The sequence below is a fragment of the Artemia franciscana genome, chromosome 7, assembly GCF_032884065.1.
Source record: "Artemia franciscana chromosome 7, ASM3288406v1, whole genome shotgun sequence".
NCBI lineage: Eukaryota > Metazoa > Arthropoda > Branchiopoda > Anostraca > Artemiidae > Artemia > Artemia franciscana.
Genome location: NC_088869.1, coordinates 47,618,093 through 47,639,893, shown reverse-complemented (window position 1 = coordinate 47,639,893; position 21,801 = coordinate 47,618,093). Strand labels below are relative to the sequence as shown.

General features: G+C 36.1%; 1 protein-coding gene across 1 annotated transcript in view; it reads right to left on the bottom strand.

Annotated features, from left to right (window-relative positions):
- Positions 1-466: 466 nt before the first annotated feature.
- The window catches only part of LOC136028633 (acetyl-coenzyme A synthetase 2-like, mitochondrial), a 117,751-nt gene continuing 96,416 nt past the window's right edge, over positions 467-21,801 (bottom strand). The window contains exon 5 of the mRNA XM_065706463.1: positions 467-778. Coding sequence (XP_065562535.1) covers positions 602-778 — 177 coding nt within the window. The 3' untranslated portion in view covers positions 467-601. The remainder of the gene's footprint in view (positions 779-21,801) is intronic.

Sequence of the window (21,801 nt, the reverse complement as noted above, 5' to 3'; positions counted from 1 at the left end):
ATGGTTCATAAATTTTAATGGATAAGTTTGTCCCCAGGTTAAAGATAATAGCTCCAGAAAGTATTAGCTTTGCTCTTCAAAGGAATCAGATAGAGCTTAGTGTTTAATACTGCAATGGATGTACACATTTTATTTAGCTGTCTTTACTTACTATGGATGAATTAACACGTGGCTAAAAAACTGTAGGATAGGTGACTTGGCATACAATTATATATTTGGCAGAAACTGAACATATCAAAATAAGATCTTTTTATTCAGTAGGCTATTGATGAAAATAAAATTTGAAAACTACATTTCGTAATTTTTCAGTTCATTTCTAAAAATAAATTTACTTGAAATGTTAATTCTAAACTTTTTTCAATGTTTCCTCTGTCTTTCTCTCCCCGTCCCCCTCCTCACTCCCCCACCCTCTCTCGCGCGCTCTTTCCAATCTCCTCTCCTGTGGTCTCACTTGTTTAACCTCCGTTTCTTGTCTGCATCTCTTTCTTTTGTTTCTCTTTTTCTCACTTCTCTTACTCTCTTCCCTTCTTTTCTATTTATCGTTCTACTTCGTTTCTTTATCTCCCTCGCTTCCTTCTCTCACTCCCTCTATCTCTTTCTGTCACAAACTTTTAAGCATAAATACCTTATGAGTAAAACTCGCATAAAGTAAATAGCCAGCAGTGGAATGTACAAGTCCTTTTGGTTTGCCAGTACTCCCAGAGGTATACAACATAAACAGACTATCTTCGCTATCCATTGACTCAGGAATGCATTCAACGCTTTGAGCTTCCATGGCCTAAAATGAAATATCAAAACTAAAAGATAGACGCACAAGATCCAAACCTTCAGAAATAAATAGGAAAGTCTTAATAGAAATAAAGTTCTAATAAAGAATTTACAGGCTATAGTGTTTAAATTTACTATATTCAAAGCGTCTCTTTTGCCTTAAAAAAGGCAGTCCTACAACCAAACATAGGAAAAAGAGTTTACTTGAAACTCATATTCAAGGATTCAGTTGGATCGTAAATAAGCAAAAATAAAATATTTGACAAAGAAAAATAGAGTGCAATCTTCACAATTTGGACTTTCTACAATTCCAGATACCTTTTCTCGTGACTAGTACAAAATAAATTGAAACATAGTCCTCAGCTTTTTAAAAAAGAGTTCACGGTTCTCGAAACAAATGGTTAAGGTATCGTTTACCACTATTAGACGAGTAAAATGGAAAGTAATATATTTTCTATTGTCTGGATGTTCTTTGTCTAACCCAGTGGTTCTCAACCGGAGTCCACATGGACCCTAGGGGTCCATGTAATATTTTCGGGGATCCACAGGCAAAACACAACAAATTGGGGGTCCACAATGATATTTTGGAGGTCCATGAAGAAAACCAACTCAGAACGCCCTTTATTTTAAAAAAATCATTTTCTACTGTAATTTACTGTTCACTTTATATTGTGTTCACTGTGTGATACACCGTCAACACTTAGTTGCAAAGAAAATGAGTGCATGTCTGCATGATTCCCTTACTGTTTTAATAAAAGTAGTTAACCATATTATTTCAAATTCTCTTCGAGACCACCTTTTTCGTGAATTCTGTAAGCAAAATGTTTGGGCGGCTTGTAATACATACAGAGGTGAGATGGCTATCAAAGGGGAATTGTCTTAAGCGTTTCATTGCACTTTGGGGTTCTATTGTTTCCTTTCTTGCTGACACACAACTCGAAGCAAAACTGCTTGCAAATAAATATGATGTGTTTTACTTATAAGATATATTTGAAAAATTTAATTCACTTGATAAACAGCTCCAAGAAAACAATTCTGATCTGATATCTAGTAAAAGTGCTATTGCTGCTTTTCTAAGGAAACTACAGCTGTACAAAAATAATATCAGGGGTCGTGCATTTGAACAGTTTCCTTGTTTGGCCTATATGGTGAATATTTGGAAAATATACATGAAGATATGCAAACTCGGGTTGGTGACCTGCTCGGGATGGATATATCTTTGCAAGAGCCCCTCAACCAAATACAAAGTGATGAAATAATGCATGCAAAATTCAAAGATGAAAAGTACAATATATGGAAAACAAATGATGTTGCTAAAAAGTACCCTTTGCTCTGGGATAAAGTGCAGCTCTATGTTATTGCTCTTCCTACATCTTAGCTTGTTGAAGCGGGATTTAGTCGTATTTCTCAAATGTTATCAGAAAATTGCAATAGACTTGACTTTGTGAAAAGGGGTGATCTTGGACTATCGTTAACATCAATAGAACCAAATATAAATAAACTCGCCGAGAAGAACCAACCACAGGGATCTCATTGAATAAAAATGCCTTTTCCTTTTCTTTAATCACACACTTAATTTCAACTCCTTTTTTATCCATTTTAAATAATGTTGGAGTGAATTAAACTGCTTGAGGAGCTCTACTCTCCTTGAGCTTGTATTGCTTGCCCATGGAAGAAACATTGTAATATTGTAGTTATTATCACAATAACAGTAATAATAATAATAATAATAATTATTATTATTATTATTATAGTAGAATATTTTATTTGCATTAAATTAGTTTTCATTTAAAAATAAAGCTTAATCGTATACTATTTCTTTGATAATTAAAACCTTAAAATTTATATTAGTGAAGAATAGAAAATTGTTCTTATGTCCAATAGCTATGAAGGGGTCCACCAAGATAAAAAGAAGGAAAAAGGGGTCCATGGGTAAAAAAAAAGGTTGAGAACCACTGGTCTAACCCTAAACTTGTTAGTGGCACCAGCTAACGTTTTTGCTTTACCTTTTGGTGCGTCAACACCTACATGATTTTAGAGTTTTTGAATCCTTGTCATAATCACGTCTGCTAGATGGTGACGTCAGATCCCAAATGAAAGTAAGAGACAAGCTCATACCTGTCCTTTCATGGTCTGTACCTGATTCAACTTCCGTGAGAAGGAAGTGTGCGGCATTAGAGTCTTATTTTCGGAAGCCTAATTTGTAGGGAAATTACAAAATTAATTCAACAGGACCTGGTCCACAGCTACAGCTATGATGTCAAGCATCCGTGGTCGATTTAATATTTGCGTGTTGAAGAGCTAAAATCTTGTCATCTCTACCCATGAGAAGGGACTAGCAGAGCTCAATAAGTTTGGTAAGGATCATGAATGGGACTTTTGTTGAATCTTTAGCTTGCTCAATCCCAATCCAACAGACATATTTCATGTGATGCTCCGCAACTGTGACCTACGGGTCACAGTTGCGGAGCATCACATCATCGGTTCCGGTACCCAAGGTCTTACTTCACAAAGATGTTTAGTTTAGGTTATATTAACACTAGGTTTTACTATTAGAAATAACAGAAGCGGAGAATAGTCCAGGGTATTCGAGGTCGTGAATTGAATTGAAGCAAATTTCGCTCTTTAAAAGCGATCTCTTTTCCAATTATCATAAATACGGTCTAAAAAGTCAAAATCAAAGAGCGGTGAAATATGAAAAAAAGAATAAACATTTAATATATTTATTTTTAGCAAAGATCCAGCTGGTTTATTTATAACTACTAAACACAAATACTAAAAAGTGATTTATGTAATCAGAGGTAAAGTTTTATTGAGAAGGGAAAATTAATAGAATTGCAAGAAAAGGCAAAAGAGAGCGATTCTGGGATACAATTCCCAATCCCCAAGGTTTAGAGGGAAATTCGTTTGGCACAATAAATGAGGAGAACGCCAGTAGAGGCTTGATTAAAACCTTACTTGATTAAAAGGTCTTACAGGAAAACTAATTAGGAAGGTCTAAGGTTGATTAAAAGGATTAACCAGAAACCCAATTACCAGTTTATACTCTTTTGAGTTCTATTAGGAAATAGACCTTTTTTTGGATTAATTCTTGTCCCGCTTTAAATCACAACTACATAAAGTAGATCTTACAATTTTTAGAACAACTAACAATAATAAACCAAAAGTCAGTGTCCAGTTTCAAATTATGAATATGAATATGATAGTATTACTATTCTTGCAGTCCCAACAGCTGGCGACTTAAACACCAACCCGCATCTATTTTTCAGATTAAATTTATTCAAAGCGCAGTATATGGCCTTTTGTCTTGTAATTTACTAGTCAAACAGTTCGTGGTAACGAACTGTAGTAAGGAGCGATCCGGCTCAATAGTAACCAAAACTCTAAAAAATTGAATTTTGATATCAATAGCTACATCAAAAGAATCGCATTTTAATGCTGATTTTAAATATATAAGTTTCATCAAGTTTAGTCTTAGTCATCAAAAGTTACGAGCCTGAGAAAATTTGCCTTATTTAGGAAAATAGGGGGAAACAGCCCCTAAAAGTCGTAGGATCTTAACGAAAATGACACCATCAGATTCAGCGTATCAGAGAACCCTACTGTAGAAGTTTCAAGCTCCTATCTACAAAAATGTGGAATTTTACATTTTTTGCCAGAAGACAAATCACGGGTGCGTGTTTATTTGTTTGTTTTTTTTTTGTTTTTTTTTCCCAGGGGTCATCGTATCGACCAAGTGGTCCTAGAATGTCAAAAGAGGGCTCATTCTAACGGAAATGAAAAGTTCTAGTGCCCTTTTTAAGTGACCAAAAAAATTGGAGGGCATCTAGGCCCCCTCCCACGCTAATTTTTTTCCCAAAGTCAACGGATCAAAATTTTGAGATAGCCATTTTGTTTAGCATAGTCGAAAATCATAATAACTATGTTTTTGGGGATGACTTACTCCCCCACAGTTCCTGGGGGAGGGGTTGCAAGTTACAAACTTCAACCAGTGTTTACATATAATAATGGTTATTGGGAAGTGTACAGACGTTTTCAGGGGGATTTTTTTGGTTTTGGGGGTAGGGTTGAGGGAGGGGGCTATGTGGGAGGATCTTTCCTTGGAGAAATATGCCATGGGGGAAAAAATTCAATGAAAAGATCGCAGGACGAATCTGGTCACGTTAGAAAAAAACGTCAAATTAAGAGCTTAATATACAATGCTGGGTGTTCGGAGCCTCTCTATTATGGAGTATAATTTGAAAATAACACAACTATACGAGCGATAAAACATATATACCACAGCCATAACTCAACTAACGAAAGAACTGCTAAGAGATAACACAACTATAAAGCGAAAACAGGTGAAAACTAACGGGAAAATAAACGAACTAAGAGTTGGAAGGGGCCCAGAGAAAAAAAATATAATCCTTTTTCAATTTTGAGCCTAACTTCCGCAAAGGAGTAATAATGTCAGAAGCCCCGAAATACCGAATTATTTTCTTTTCAAATAGTTCGTGGTAAGGAACTGTAGTAAGGGGCGACCCGGCTCAATAGTAAACGAAACTCTAAAAAATGGAATTTTGATGCTAAAAGACACATCAAAAGAATCGAATTTTTACGCTGATTCTAAATATATAAGTTTCAATTAATTTAGTCTTTGTCATCAAAAGTTACGAGCCTGAGAAAATTTGCCCTATTTTGGAAAAAGGGGGGAAACATCCCCTAAAAGTCATAGAATCTTAACGAAAATCACACTATCGCAGTCGGTATATCAGAGAACTCTATAGCAAAATTCAAAATTTCATTTCAAGCTCCTATCTAAAAAATGTGGAATTTTGTATTTTTTGCCAGAAGACAAATACGGGTGCGTGTTTATTTGTTTGTTTTGTTTTTTTTTCCCCAGGGGTCATCTTATCGACCAAGTGGTCCTAGAATGTCGCGAGAGGGCTCATTCTAACGGAAATGAAAAGTTCTAGTGCCCTTTTTAAGTGACCAAAAAATTGGAGGGCAAATAGGCCCCCTCCCATGCTCTTTTTTTCCAAAAGTCAACAGATTAAAATTTTAAGATAGCCATTTTGTTCAGCATAGTCGAAAACCATAATAACTATGTCTTTGGGAATGACTTACTCCCCCACAATCCCTGAGGGAGGGGCTGCAAGTTACAAACTTTGACCAGTGTTTACATATAGTAATGGTTATTGGGAAGTGTACAGACGTTTTCATGGGGATTTTTTGGTTTGGGGGTGGGGTTGATGGGAGAGGGCTTTGTGGGAGGATCTTTCCTTTGAGGAATATGTCATGGGGGAAGAAAAATTCAATGAAAAGGGCACATGATTTTCTAGCATTACTATAAAAAAAAACAATGAAAAAAAAATATGAAAACGTTTATTCAAATGAAAGTAAGGAATAGCATTGAAATTTAAAACGAACAGAGATTATTACGCATATGAGGGGTTCTAAAAATACTTTAGCATAAAGAGGGAGGTATTTAGGAAGAGATAAATACCTCGCTCTTTATGCTAAAATATTTTTAGTGATTTCAACTATTTATTCTACGGCCTTTTTGATTCAGGGGTCATTCTTAAAGAATTGGGACAAAACTTACGACTTAGTGTAAAGAGCGAGGTATTAACGAGGGTACAAACCCCCTCGTACACATAATAAAAATATAAGAATATAAAAGTTTGTTATGTAAGTTAATTCTTAAGTTACGTATATTTTTTACTAATAAAAACGTTCGTTGAATATTAAAAGTTTTAGTAGCCTTTTTAAGTAACCGAAAAATTGGAGGGCAGCTAGGCCTCCTTCCCCACCCCTTATTTCTCAAAATCGTCTGATCAAAACTAAGAGAAAGCCATTTAGCCAAAAAAAAAATTAATATACTAATTTCATTTCAATGACTTATGTGCGGAGAGCCAAAATCAAACATGCATTAATTCAAAAACGTTCAGAAATTAAATAAAAAAACTAGTTTTTTTAACTGAAAGTAAGGAGCGACATTAAAACTTAAAACGAACTGAAATTACTCCGTATATGAAATGGGTTGTCCCCTCCGCAGTCCCTCGCTCTTTACGCTAAACTTTTTAATTGTTTTAAAAAGTAGAATTGTGGCAAAGAGTCAAACTTTAGCGTAAAGAGCGAGGGACTGCGGAGGGGACAACCCATTTCATATACGGAGTAATTTCTGTTCGTTTTAAGTTTTAATGTCGCTCCTTACTTTCAGTTAAAAAAACTAGTTTTTTTTATTAAATCGTAAACTAAAATCACTAGACTATAGAATCTCGCAGTTGAAGTTTTACGATTTTGGACAGCATTAATGCAGTGCGATGAAAGGAAACCAGAAAAAAAAGGGGATGACCATCCTGTGCACGTGCTCCTGGTAAACAAGAGCTAAGAGCTCATATGGCACTTGTGACGAGGTCGGAAGAGCCGAGAGCTCATATGGTACGAGGTCGTAAGAGCCAAGAGCCAAGAGCTCATTTGGACGAGGTCGGAAGAGCCGAGAGCTCATATGGTATGAGGTCGGAAGAGCCAAGAGCCAAGAGCTCATTTGGCACTTGTTAGAAGGTCAGAACCTAAAGTTAAACTTTATAGCACAAGATCCTTCTAAATATCAAATTTCATTAAAATCTGGTCACCCTTTCGTAAGTTACAAATACCTCAATTTTCAAAATTACCTCCCCCCTCCCAATTCCACCAAAGAGAGCAGATCCGGTCCAGTTATGTCAGTCACGTATCTTAGACAGGTTTCTATTCTTCCCATCCAGTTTCATCATGTTCTCACCGCTTTAAGTATTTTCTAAGATTTCCGGTCCCCCCAACTGCCCCCCCCCCCCAATTACGTTTGATCCGGTTGAGATTTAAAATAAGATATCAGAGTTACGAAGTCCTTCTAAATATGAAGTTTCATGAAGATCCGATCACTCCTTCGTAAGTTAAAAATACGTAATTTTTCTTATTTTTCAGAATTAGCCCCCCCCCCCCCTCAACAGAGCGGATCCGTTCCAATTATGTAAATTACGTATGCAAGACTTTTGCTTATTTTTCTAACCAAGTTTCATCCCAATCCCTCCAATCTAAGCGTTTCCCATCATTTTAGGTCTCCCCACCCCAAACTTCCCCCAATGTCACCAGATCCGGTCAGGATTTAAAATAAGAGCTTTGAGCCACGATATCCTTCTAAAAATCAAATTTCATAGAGATCAAATCACCCGTTCGTAAGTTAAAAATACCTCATTTTTTCTAATTTTTCAGAATTAACCCCCCCCCCCCCCCAACTACCCAAAAGAGAGCGGATCCGTTCCGTTTATGTCAATCATCTATCTAGGACTTGTGTTTATTTTTCCCACCATGTTTCATCCCGATCCCTCCACTCTAAGTGTTTTCCAAGTTTTAGGTTCCCCTCCCAACTCCCCGCCCCCATCACCAGAACCGTTCGGGATTTAAAATAAGAGCTCTAAGACACGATATCCTTCTAAACATCAAATTTCATTGAGATCCGATCACCCGTTCGTAAGTTGAAAATACCTCATTTTTCTAATTTTTAAGACTTACTCCCCCCCCCCAACTACCCCAAAGAGAACAAATAAGTTCCGATTATGTCAATCATGTATCTGGGACTTGCGCTTATTTTTCCCATCAAGTTTCATCCCGATCCCTCTACTCTAAGTGTTTTCCAAGATTTTAGGTTTCCCCCCTCCAACTCCCCCCACTGTCATCAGACCCAGTCGGGATTTAAAATAAGAGCTCTGAGACACAATATCATTCCAAACATCAAATTTCATTAAGATCCAATCACCTGCTCATAAGTTAAAAATACTTCATTTTTTCTATTTTTCCGAATTAACCGGCCCCTACTCCCCCCCCCCCAGATGGTCAAATCGGGAAAACGACTATTTCTAATTTAATCTGGTCCGGTCCCTGATACGCTTGCCAAATTTCATCGTCCTAGCTTACCTGGAAGTGCCTAAAGTAGCAAAACCGGGACTTTAGGTTTTCCCCCTCCAACTCCCCCCAATGTCATCAGATCCGGTCGGGATTTAAAATAAGAGCTCTAAGACACAATATCATTCCAAACATCAAATTTCATTAAGATCCAAATACCCGCTGATAAGTTAAAAATGCTTCATTTTTTATTTTTTGCGAATTAACCGGGCCCCCACTCCCCCCCAGATGGTCAAATCGGGAAAACGACTATTTCTAATTTAATCTGGTCCAGTCCCTGATACGCCTGCCAAATTTCATCGTCCTAGCTTACCTGGAAGTGCCTAAAGTAGCAAAACCGGGACCGACAGACAGACAGACCGACAGACCGACAGAATTGGCGACTGCTATATGTCACTTAGTTAATACCAAGTGCCATAAAAACTGATAAACTCTATAGCAGTGTTCATATGGAAAAAGTCAACTTAAAGACCTCCTCTTGCTAATGGGATGTATTCATATGGAGAAAGAAAACTGCTTGTACTGTAAACCATTTTGAATTACTGGTGCCTTTTCTACCGGAACTCCTTCATATTTTAAAACTTGGCTGCACCAAAATAATACTAGGGCTCTGTGTTGCCACTTTGGTTTCTCATGCTACATTAAATAACAACCACATTATATATATATATATATATATATATATATATATATATATATATATATATATATATATATATATATATATATATATATATATATATATATATATATATATGCAGAAGGTAAATAGAACACTTGCGATTTTCCACCGACTGTGTTTATTGATTGTGTTTAAAAAAATTCAATTGACCTCTGACCTAAAGCCGGAAGGATTAAGGCTCGCGACAGTGCCATCAAAATCAGGACAACTTGTGCTAAAGTTAGTTCGATTGTTATTAAATTATAGGACATTTTTTTTTACCTGATAATTTTCTTTTAGTCCGTAAAAACAAACAAAAAACAATCATTACCTTTTTTAATCCAGAAAGTACAATAATCAAAATATTTCAAAAATATTCTCACCCGTGGAAAACTACGGATGAGACACGACACCCTCTAACACCCTCATCATTCCAAAACCACTTTTCAGATATTTTTCATGATGGAAATATGCTTTGAATCCATTTGTTCATGTTTTAGCAATTAACCCCCCCCCCACGTGATGCCCCACATGGCAACTTTCGCTAGCGTGGTACCGTGGAAAACTACAAGTTTCAAACGGCACCCTCATCATTACTAGGGCATTTTTCAAATATTTTCATGATGAAAGTCATGCTTTAAATCCATCGGTTTATGTTTTTCAAGCAAACCCGAACCTGCCCCCGTGACAATCCACACCACCGCGGCACACCGACTGGCACATGGCATCTTCCGGCAACACTCATTATTTCTAAGGCATTTTTAAGATATTATCTTGATAAAAATCATGTTTTAAATCTATTGGTAGGTGTTTTTGCTAGCCAACCTCCCAAATTGATGCCCCTTGTGGCAATTTCCTACCTGAGTCATTCTATAACTGGCCCAATGGCATCTCCTGGTGTACACTATAACACCTAAGGCATTTTCAGCCTTTCGTCGATTCAAGAATTCTGTATACGGCTCCCTCCGTGGTAATCTATGGCTGGTAATAGACAATAGCTAGTTTACTGTATTTTTTCGATCAGTATTATTTCTACATTGGAAGAATAAACAATTACGTCTTACTTTAAAAGTAAAGATGAAATATTTCAAGAAAGTGTGTTTTCATGATAAAGTTATCGTAGCATTGAATGTTTACAAAGAGAAATATTTGAAGTAAGAAACAAACATTAATTATCATCTTATTGGAAATGTATCCATGCGTTGTCATGACAGTAAGGTGTTAAAATTCATTGAAATACCAAAGAATTCAACATTACTGGCAGTGGTGGATATGCGAGAGTAGCATTTCCAGGCTTGATAGTGCTCAGAGAAAATACGAACCTAAAACTAAACACATAGGCACGGTGAGAGAGAGACGAAATACACACACAAACACACAGAGTCAGACACAAAAACACACAAAGATAGACAAAGAGAAAGGCAATCACACAGTCAAACACAAAGACACGGTGAGAGAAAAAAACCACACAAACACACAGAGTCAGACACAAACACACAAAGACAGACACTTGACCACTAAAAGTACTACCTTCCCACACCAAGGATACCTACAACCCTCCTATAGCGAAAATAGGTACCCACAACCAACGTGTCACACCCCAGGGACCTCCAACGGACCTGTTTTGACAGCTTAAAAAACAATTTGGTTCATATGGGATTTCATACAAACTCGATCCGTCTTTTAACGATTCAGCCTTTTTTTTACGTTCTACTAGGTTAGGTTAACTTAACCTAAAGACAGTTAGTTAGGTTATGCTAGGATACATACCGCGCCATCTAACCTAACAATCCTGCCCGTCTTTCTTGGACTTCACTAAGAATCCTATTAACCTATCCCAGGCTCTAGTAGATCTCTTATCAGCCGGGTAGTAGTGCCTTTGTCTCTGAAAATTCCCCTTCATATGTTTCTGACTTTTGAATAAACATTCTAATCGTTGGAGTTGCTAGCGTACCCTAAAGATAATAGGATTATAGCAAAGTAATCCAATAAAACATTTTATTGAGGCATTGCCATGTAGAATTTCATCATAAAAAAAAAAATGCTTAAAATCCATCTCATAAAATACTTAATCATGATTTCTCTTGAGATGTCATTTATTCCATTTTGGTGTCATACACAACTTTTAACAACTTCGCCTTACATTTCATCATTGCTATTATTGTTTTAGATGATTGCATCTGTTGACTAACTATCGATGATACTAGTAACGTTTGCTGGTGCCCTCTTTTCCATCAATTTATCTTTATATTCCTCGGTGATATATCGGTCTGTCAATGCCTTTTCATTTTACTTGTGATTTCAAAGTATTTTATGACATTATTTTTACATAAGTTGCAGTTTCGGCACCTGGATAAGATATACATTATGGGATTGGTGCTGTAGTAGGCTTGCCTTCTTCTTGTCTTCTTTTGAATGCTAATACTAGATCTGTCAATGGGAAGCATGTCACCAGCTGCAGTAGCAAGAAGTTGGTCATTGTCATCAATCAAAATTTTAGATTCGCATTCTCTATGAGTACTATCATCTCTGGAAACGTTATTCTCCCATATCCACCACCATCATTAATGTTTAATTTTTTAGTATTCCAAAGGAATTTAACACCTTACTGTCATGTGTACACGAACACATGCATTTCCAATTAGATCCCCATTAATGCTTGTTTCATAGTTCAAATATTTCTCTTCCTCGGCATTCAATGCTACAATAATTTATCATGAAGACAAACTTTCTTGAAATATTTCACTTTCAATTTTTAAAATAAGATGCAAGTGTTTATCCTTCCAATGTACAAATAATACTGATTGAAAACGTACAATAAACTAGCTATTGTTGATGACCAGCCATAAATTACCACTGTGGCAGCCGCACACATGATCCTGGAATCAGCGATAGGTTAAAAATGCCTTAGGTGTGATATTGAAAACCAGGGGGTGCCAGCAGACCAGTCAAGGAGAGGCACAGGTCAGTAGTTGTCATTGGGGGCATCACGTGAGGGTGATGGCTTGCAAAAAACACAAACCAATGGATTTAAAGCATGATTTTTATCAAGAAAATATCTAAAAAGCGCCATAGAAACGATGAGGGGTGCCATGTGCCAGCCATAGTGCCCCACGGTGGCGTGAATGGCCATTGAAGCATCAAGTTGGGAGTGGCTTGAGAAAACATGAACCGATAGATTAAAAACATGATTTTTATCATAAAAATATCTGAAAAAGCCTTATGAATCATGAGGAGTGTCAGAGGGTGCCATGTGACATCCTTATTTTGCAAAAGTAACACGAATTACCATGGGAACATCATGTTGGGGTGGATCGATAAAACACAAACCAATAGATTTAAAGCATATTTTTATCATGAAGATATCTGAAGAATACCTTAGGAAAGCTGCTAGGATACCTTATGAAGCTGCTAGAGGGTGTTGTCTGCCATCCATAGTTTTTCAAGGTGGCATGAATTGCCAAGGGGGGCATCGCATTCTACAGCTTAAAGTTGAGGTAGTAGGGGTTAAAAAAAAATTTCGAAGGAGGGGGACTGAAATCTAATACCCAGTCTAAGAAACGGGACATTCTCATTAAAAGCACTCAAAAGTATCTCTTAATGGGGTTAAATTTGCCTCTGCCGAGATTATGTAAAAAACGAAGAAAAGTATTATTCAAATGTGCGCTTGTTCACCATGCATAGTCTTTGCACAAAGAAACAAGACATTTGAATTACAACCTCTAAGAAATATCTCTTAATATGGTTTGAATTTACCACTAATAACAATCCTCGCTCTCCCTCTGGAAGTAGTCTCTTGGGTTCCCGCCTTTCTGTAATTCTCGGTTTTTTGCTTCATTTCATTTTACATCAGCTTTTTTCTTCTTTTTTCCGCTTGTTTAGTTTTAATTTGTGTCTGTTAGAATTCTTGTTCCAGGATAAATCTTCATTACGTAATCATTTGCGCAATGAAACATCTAAAGCCAATGCCACATAACATCTCACTGATTCAATGCCTAACAAGTCTATGAAAAGTGTCTCTTTTTTTTCGTTGGTGTGTTTCATTTACTAGCGAGAAAACTTATGGTCAAGCTGACTTTTTTTATATTACTATTATAAGTAATGAGACTTCTGCTGCATAAAGGATAATACTTCAGAGTCATCCAAAATAGGATTTGCGAATACCAAGATTTAAATTATGAACATTGCAACAAGCAGCTGCACGTCAAATGTAACCAATTTCAAGCGATCGATTTTCTTCCCTCGAAGTATTATTTATAATGTTGATGAATAATTCAAAATAAGACTTTTGAAGGCAATATGAAATGTGACAAATTGCTTTTTCACAAAATGCAACGTATAATTACCAAGTATATAAGCCCGCAGAGGTACACCCAGTAGGAGCTTGGCGTACCGAAAGAAAATTGATCGACAATCTCTTTTATCCGACGTACTAAAAAACATTCCAAAAAGGCGACAAAGCTAGCAAATGGGGCACAGAAAACGCGTTATAAATTTTAGAAAACACACTCCTTTTATAAGGTTCTTCACAAGGAACAAGCAGGCCGCATGCCTTACGAATCTTTCCATCTAGAAACTCTAATAAAAGTGCTCGAGTACGCTTTAGGTCATTTCCAATGGGTAATCCAAGGTAATTTATGATTGGCAACAGATTAAAACGATGACCAGCAAGACAAACGATATCGGAGATGGACCGACTGCGTGACCTACCAATTGAAACAACTTCACTCTTTTCAGCATTAAACTTCATTCCTATTATCCTATATTCAGGAGATAAATCTCAAAATTTCCCTCAATACCAGAAATGGTCCAACTGAGGTTAGGACACTGTCAGCATAATTTAAAGGTGACAAATCAAAGCCTCGAAAAATAAATGATGTCTGAACTTCCTTCTGAGCCTCTAGCACGCTGTTATTGTAAAATGGAGGCGATGACACCCCGCCCTGCATAATACCTTTCCAAGTACGAATCATAGTTTTTGAAACAACAAAATCTTTTTGAACAGGCACTTCAACAAATACATGAAGTTTACTATAGATATGTTTGTAAACACGTAGGATTGAGCGATCAAGCCCACGGTGGCTGGCACTTAGCAATAGCCTATATCCTTAACAATATCCTTAACAATAATTAACAATAAAAACAATATCCTTATTTACTTCCACGTCTAACAGAACATTTGCAATAACTTGGTGGATATGTTCACGGCTGTAGCTTTTTTTAAAGCCAAACTGATTGTATGGCATGGAACAAATTCGGTTTATATTATCAATATCTAACAGCTCTAATAAATTACGAATTACTGATGAAACAGTTATGGGTCAGTACGAACTACAATTACTTTTATATTTTCCATTCTTAGGCACAGGGATCACAATGCCAGCATAAAAAACATCAGGAACTAACACACTATGAAATATTATTTGGAACAGCATTCCCAAATGGTGTAACAGATTTAAATTTTCATGTACTAGATGCACGCCACACAACTGGTCAATTCCACGTGAATATTTCTTTTTAAGTTTCATAATACATTGACTATTTTTCCCTAGGTTTAATGTGAACCCTGGACCAGATTCATAATTACCCAAGGCTATATCCATCGTTGAGAAAAATGCATCTTGTAAAGTAATATCAGGGGTGAAAACTCACTAGAGTAATATTCAACCCATCCATTTGACTCGCATTCGGCTTTCATAATATGTGTAAAAAAAAGTCTGTCTTTTAGATTTCTTGTTCCAGGATTAATCGTGAATACGTGATCATCTAAGCAATGAAATATCTGAAACCAATGCTATGCAAGATCTCATTGATTCAATACCCAAATTAACCTGCCTTGGAAAAGTGTTTCTTTTTCTTCGTTAGCGTGTTTTATTTACTAGCTTTTACTTTAGCTTTTAGTTTTTATTTACTTTAAAACGTATTGTGGAGTTGACATTTTTTTCTTATTACATTATTCAAAATGTGACTTTGCTAACACCAAGATAGAAATTAATAACATTATAACAAGCTATCTAACAAGTCCTATTCCATAACATCCAAAGAAATCATTTGTATAAGTAAACAAACCCAATTACGCAACATAAAGGTGTACAATAGTATTGCGTAAGACCCAGGTGCATGCAATAACGTCTTGAGGGGCTAGTGGCTCTAATAGTATACCCCTATCTGTGTCAACGTGTTCCACGAGTCTGTCACTACTAATATCCGGATTCAACAGAACAACATTTTACAATAATAATAAACATTTTTTTTTGAAATTCCGAAAAATAGCCAGAAACCCCTCAACCATAACATAAGATTGAAATAAAATTTACATTGCTGATATCACCGTCATCGAGAACCCAAAAGAAGGTTAATAGTCCGCATCTTGAAAAACAAGGAAAATCAAATTTTTGCATGAATGGAAATGACGTGTCTTCCTTTTTTCTTTTCTTTTTTTCCACGAGGACATCATTTAGAAAACATGTTCGTAGAAAGACGAATAAAGGATCACATTAAAGAATTATTAATTTTCATGCTGCATCTTTGGACACCATATGACATCCAAAAATGCCGATTTTGGTTGAAACTTCCGGTATGGAGAAGATAATTTGAGATGGCTCGATTTGTAGTCGTTAGCTAACAGACTAAGTCAGGGAGAAAAAGAGAGCTCTTCAACATGTTATCTAATTAGTTTACGATCCACGTCTTTGGACTTCGCAGTTTCTCTGAAAAATTTTGGTGATACTGTGCAGCGGACCCCCGGAAAACTTACTTTCTAACCCTCAAGAAACCTTATGTATAATGGCTGACTGGCATATATTCCTGGAAAAATTTGAACGAGGTCAGAAGCAAAACTTACATCTAATACTAAATTCAAAAGTTTACAGGAACCTTTTTAACGCTATCTCGCTGCAGCACCAAGTCGCATGAGACCAACAGAGCTGCGCACGCTCCTACTCCACCACGATATATTCAAAGTTTCACTATTCTAGTCATTTTAATCTTTATTTCATTATATGAAATAGGAAATGAAATAGAACCTCACTTTTTGTACCGCTTATTGTTTGAGATAAAGTAAGTCGACCGAATACCTGAAAATTCATTTCGACAATTCCTCAAGAAAACATTTAAAAAGTCTTCTTCCGCCCTTTAAAGCTCATGGGTGCTACTAACAACTGTCATTACCATAATTTGCAATTTTCTAACTTTTAGATCGCAGATTTTATCTCCTACCCCTACAAACTTGTCAATTGCAAGAAAACATCCTGGGTCTTGGCTATTCCACTTTCTATTCTCTCCCTTTCCTAAGACCACACTATTCTTCTTTTAAAATTATATGTACAGAATATACTTAAGGATCAATTTACAAAAGTCCGAGTGCTAGAAAGCTTTTCATATACACTAATCGGCCACACAATTCTACTTTCTTTTCGCAAGAAAATAGATACCACTTTCGCTCTTTCTCCAAAATGTAATCAGTTAAGGATTACAGCAAGCAAAAGAGAGAAAATTCTTCATCCTGACCATTAGTCTCATTACTCTTCTAAAATGAGACACATCGCATAAAACCCATTACAGGAATTGTCGAAGAAAAAGAATAAAAGGAAGTGCTACTTTGCAAAAATGTTTCTGTTAAATCCTCCCAAACGGAATATTTCAGACTGTCCGGATCCGAAAAAAGAGGAGAAAATCAATTTTAGGTCTTAACATGGGATACATTTTTTGTCGGTACCTTTTATTGATGAGAGGGATGCAATGTACACATTCTTTGCAAATATGAAGAAATGATCTAAACAAAACGATATTATCTCTTGAAAGCAAAGCAGAGAAGAATTTGCTGAAAAAGAAATGGACAAACTTATCCATAAAATAGCTTCCGTGTTAACTAGGGGGGGGGGAGGATTCCCTCGTGAAATTAAACATGAAAGCCTTTATAAAATTTCAAAAGTTGGCCTAAATTAGCATATTCTGAGGCATGAAAACTCCTTAAGAAACTCTTTCCACAGACTTCCAATATATAAAAAGGAAATTTCTCAATTCAGGATCCCCACTAAGGTATAATGAAGGAGAGTAAAAAAAAAAGATTTATGAGCCACATAGTTATATATGTATATGCTTCTGTGAAAGAGAGAAATTGGAAAATGTCAACATGCACCGATGAATATCCGAAATTACTTCTTTATTTTCTCCTTGGAGTTAGTCAGCTTTGCCAGTCAGCTTTTTCAGTTTTATGCAAGGTTTAACAGTGACAGATTAGGTTAGATTAGGTTAAGTTAGGTACCTAACCTTATAGCCTAATTTAACCTAACCTAACTTTAACTTTTACTATCAAACCTTGCATAAGATTAAATAGAAAAAACAAGTTGTTTTAACTGAAAGTAAGGAGCGGTATTAAAACTTAAAACGTTCAGAAATTACTCCTTATATGAAAGGGGTTGTTCCCTCCTCAACGCCTCGCTCTTTACGCTAAATTTTGACTCTTTCTCTCAGTTCTACTTTTAAAACAGTAAAAAACTTTAGCGTAAAGAGCGGGGCGTTGAGGAGGGAACAGCCCCTTTCATTTACGGAGTAATTTCTGAACATTTTAAGTTTTAATATCGCTCCTTACTTTCAGTTAAAAAAAACTTGTTTTTTTTTTTTATTTAATTTCTGAACGTTTTTGAATTAATGAATGTTTTGATTTTGGCTCTCCGCACATGAATAACTAAAACAAAATTTGCATATTAATCTGTTTTTATGGCTAAATGGCTTTCTCATGGTTTTGATCGGACGATTTGGAGGAAAAAAGAACGAGGGAGTAGGCCTAGTCACCCTCCAATTTTTTGTTATTTAAAAGGCAACTAAAACTTTTAATTTTTTACGAATGTTTTTATTCGTAAAAATATACATAACTTACAAATTAACTTACGTAACGAACTTTTATATTCGTATGTTATTATCACGTATATGAGGGGGTTCCCCCCTCGTCAATACCTCGCTCTTTACACTAAAGTTTAAATTTTGTCCAAATTCCTTAAGAATGATCCCTGAATCACAAAGGCCGTAGATTAAATAGTTGAAATTAATAAAATCACTTTAGCGTAAAGAGCGAGGTATTAGGAGGAGGTGAACCCCCCAAATGCGTAGTATTTTCTGTTCGTTTTAAGTTTTCATGCTGTTCCTTACTTTCAGTTGAAAAAACTGTTTCATATTTATTTTTTCATTCTTCTTTAAGAAAATGCTAAAAAATCCTGAGCCCCCTTCATGGAAACTTCCTCTCCCGATGACAAATTCCTCCATGGAAAGTTCCCCCCACATAATTCCCTCCCTCTCAATTCCTCCCCAGCCAAAAAAAAATCCTGAAAGCGTCTTTACACTTCCCAATAACCATTAATTACTATATGTAAACACTGGTCAAGGTTTGTAACTTGCAGTCCCTCCCACGGGGACTGTGGGGGAATAAATCGTCCCCAAACACATAGTTATTAGGTTTTTCGACTATGTTGAATAAAATGGCTATCTAAGAATTTTGATCCGGAAACTTGGGAAAAAATAAGTGTGGGAGGGGGTCTAGGTGCCCTCCAGTTTTTATGGCCACTTAAAAAGGGCACTAGAACTTTAAATTTCCGTTAGAATGAGCCTTCTCACGACATTCTAGGACCACTGGGTCGATACAATCACCCCTGGGAAAAAAAAACAAAAAACAAACATATAAACACGCATCCGTGACCTGTCTTGTGGGAAAAAATGCAAAATTCCACATTTTGTAGATAGAAGCTTGAAACTTCTACTGTGTGGTTCTCTGATACGTTGAATCTGATGGTGTGATTTTTGTTAAAATTCTATGACTTTTAAAGGGCGTTTCCCCAATTTTCTAAAATAAGGCAAATTTCCTCGGGCAAAACATAAGGCGAAATCAACATTAAAATGCAATTCTTTTGATGTAACTATTGTTATAAAAATTCTGTTTTTTAGAGTTATGGTTACTATTGAGTCGGGTCGCTCCTTACTACAGTTCGTTACCACGAACTGTTTGACTGACAAAGCTGACTGGGAAAGCTGATTGAATCCAAGCAGAGAAAAAATGAATTTTGAAAATTCACCGGTGAATGTTGAATTTACCAGATTTCGGCCTTTCACCATAAGATATTTATAGAAAAGAGTAAGGGAAATCATCAATACAGAATCCAACTACAGGTAATACAAGTTTAATTTCTTAGTACTAGAGATCATCGAAAAGAATCACAAGTGATAAAAATTATCCCAAATAACCAAATATTTTGGTTCAAAACCGAACTTGTAAAGAAAATATTACGCTAGATTCCCTGCATAAATTTTACAGTATAAACAGCTAAATTTTGATTGTGTTAACCTTATAGTATAATTCAGCTTAATGATTGAAAAAAAACTTTAGTAACAAAATACAGAAATAATTTTAGAGAATCAGAAACTTGTTTTTTCAATGAATAGGGAAAATTTGACAATAATATTTGAAAAAATTGCCGTGATGCATGTAACTGTTTGCATCAGTCTAGACTGCATTTCCAAAGAGTTTTTCTTTTCAACTGTTTGTGGTAACGAACTGTACGTAAGAAGCGAATCTGGCTAATAGTAATAAAAACTCTTAAAAAATGGACAAAGATAAAAAAAAATGGATAGGCTACATAAAAGGAATGGGCTTTTTATGGTGACTCCGAATGAACAAAACGCACCAAGTTTAAAATTATGCACTAAAAGCTACAAGGCTGAGAAAATTTAATTAGGATTAGAAAAATGGGGAAATACCATCAAAATGGAAGCGATATTGCTGATAATTTTACAGCTAAATTCAGCATATTAAGAAGCACTATTACAGTGGTTTCAAGCACCCATCTACATGAATACGACTTTTTTAGAAGGATTCTTTGTTTGTTTGTTTTTCCAGGGGTGGTCGTATCCTATCAGTTATCTTACATTATTTTAAGGATACTCGTCTGACCGGATATTACAATTTCTAGTATTTTTTTAGTAGTAAAAGAAATTGCACCCAAGCAAAGCGGTATTTTACATAATTTTTGTTGTAACTCAGCAATTTAGGTCGAAAATGCGATCGAGTGAATTTCCGATAGCCAAGCTATTTAAAACTATCAAAACCAAGCTTACCAAGCTTCCTATGTTTTTAGACCATAATATCAACAGTGGCAAATTGGCTCTTAAAGATACATGTAGTAAATGTAAAATGAATGTTATAGACAAATTTTGCCATGCTTAATGAATTCATAAACTTGTGTACCATTATGCTTCATAAAAATTATATACGATGATATGAAGTATTGCGTCGGCGATTCTGAAGGAAGGTCAGGGGATCTTTCCATGGGCTGGGCGGGGGTGCCAATAACCTCAAAAAGCTGAGGTTACCTCAAAAACCTCAAAAAAACTTTCAGGGAGTGTTCTCCCTGGGGGTCGAGAGAGGTAGAGAAAATCCACCCACTAATCTTTCTTCACTGTGAAGAAGAGTTTTGAACTGATACAGATCCTCTGGGGTGATAGCGTCTCCTTATTTGGGGAAATAGTTTAAGTGTAGCATACAAGATTACATTCACACGCTTACTTGCACACACTGGTGAGGGAAGTTTAAAAGGACATCCCTAAAACTATTTTGCATTTAAAGAACTCCCCTTGAAAACCTTGAAAATGCTGACCCCAAAATTCATTTGTGATATATCTGACTCCTCCCTCCCCTTAGGAGGGGAGGAACGGAAGGCGTGCACTTTTTTTCAGGGAAATTTATCTTTTTCGGAGCTCTGATATATGAAAATTAGGTTTGCATCTTCCTCGAAGCACTGCAGTTACAAATAGTGAACGCAAAAAACGGGAGTTGAAAGAGGGAACCATAGCCTCCCTCTTATTTAAGAGCGCCTTAGATAAACAGTTTGTAGCAATAACTTTAAATACAAAGACCGAAAACTAGGAAATAGAAACCGAAACTGAAAATATTAGGGTTTGGTTATATAATATGCATCGACATAGTCAACTATTTCCGCTAAATCGATTCTAAATACATTGAATTCATCATTTTTAAATTAACGCACCAGCTATCAAACAGTTCGTGGTAACAAACTGTAGTAAGGAGCGACCCGGCTCAATAGTAACCAGAACTCTAAAAAAGGAAATTTTGATACCAATAGATACATCAAAAGAATCACATTGTAATGATGATTTTAAATATATAAGTTTCATCAAGTTTAGTCTTACTCATCAAATTTACGAGCCTGAGAAAATTTGCCTTATTTTAGAAAATAGGGGGAAACAACCCCTAAAAATAATAGAATCTTAACGAAAATCACACCATCAGATTCAGCGTATCAGAGAACCCTGAAGTAGAAGTTTCAAGCTCCTACCTACAAAAATGTGGAATTTTGTATTTTTTGCCAGAAGGCAGATCACGGATGCGTGTTGATTCGTATGTTTGTTTTTTTTTTTTTCCCAGGGATGATCGCATT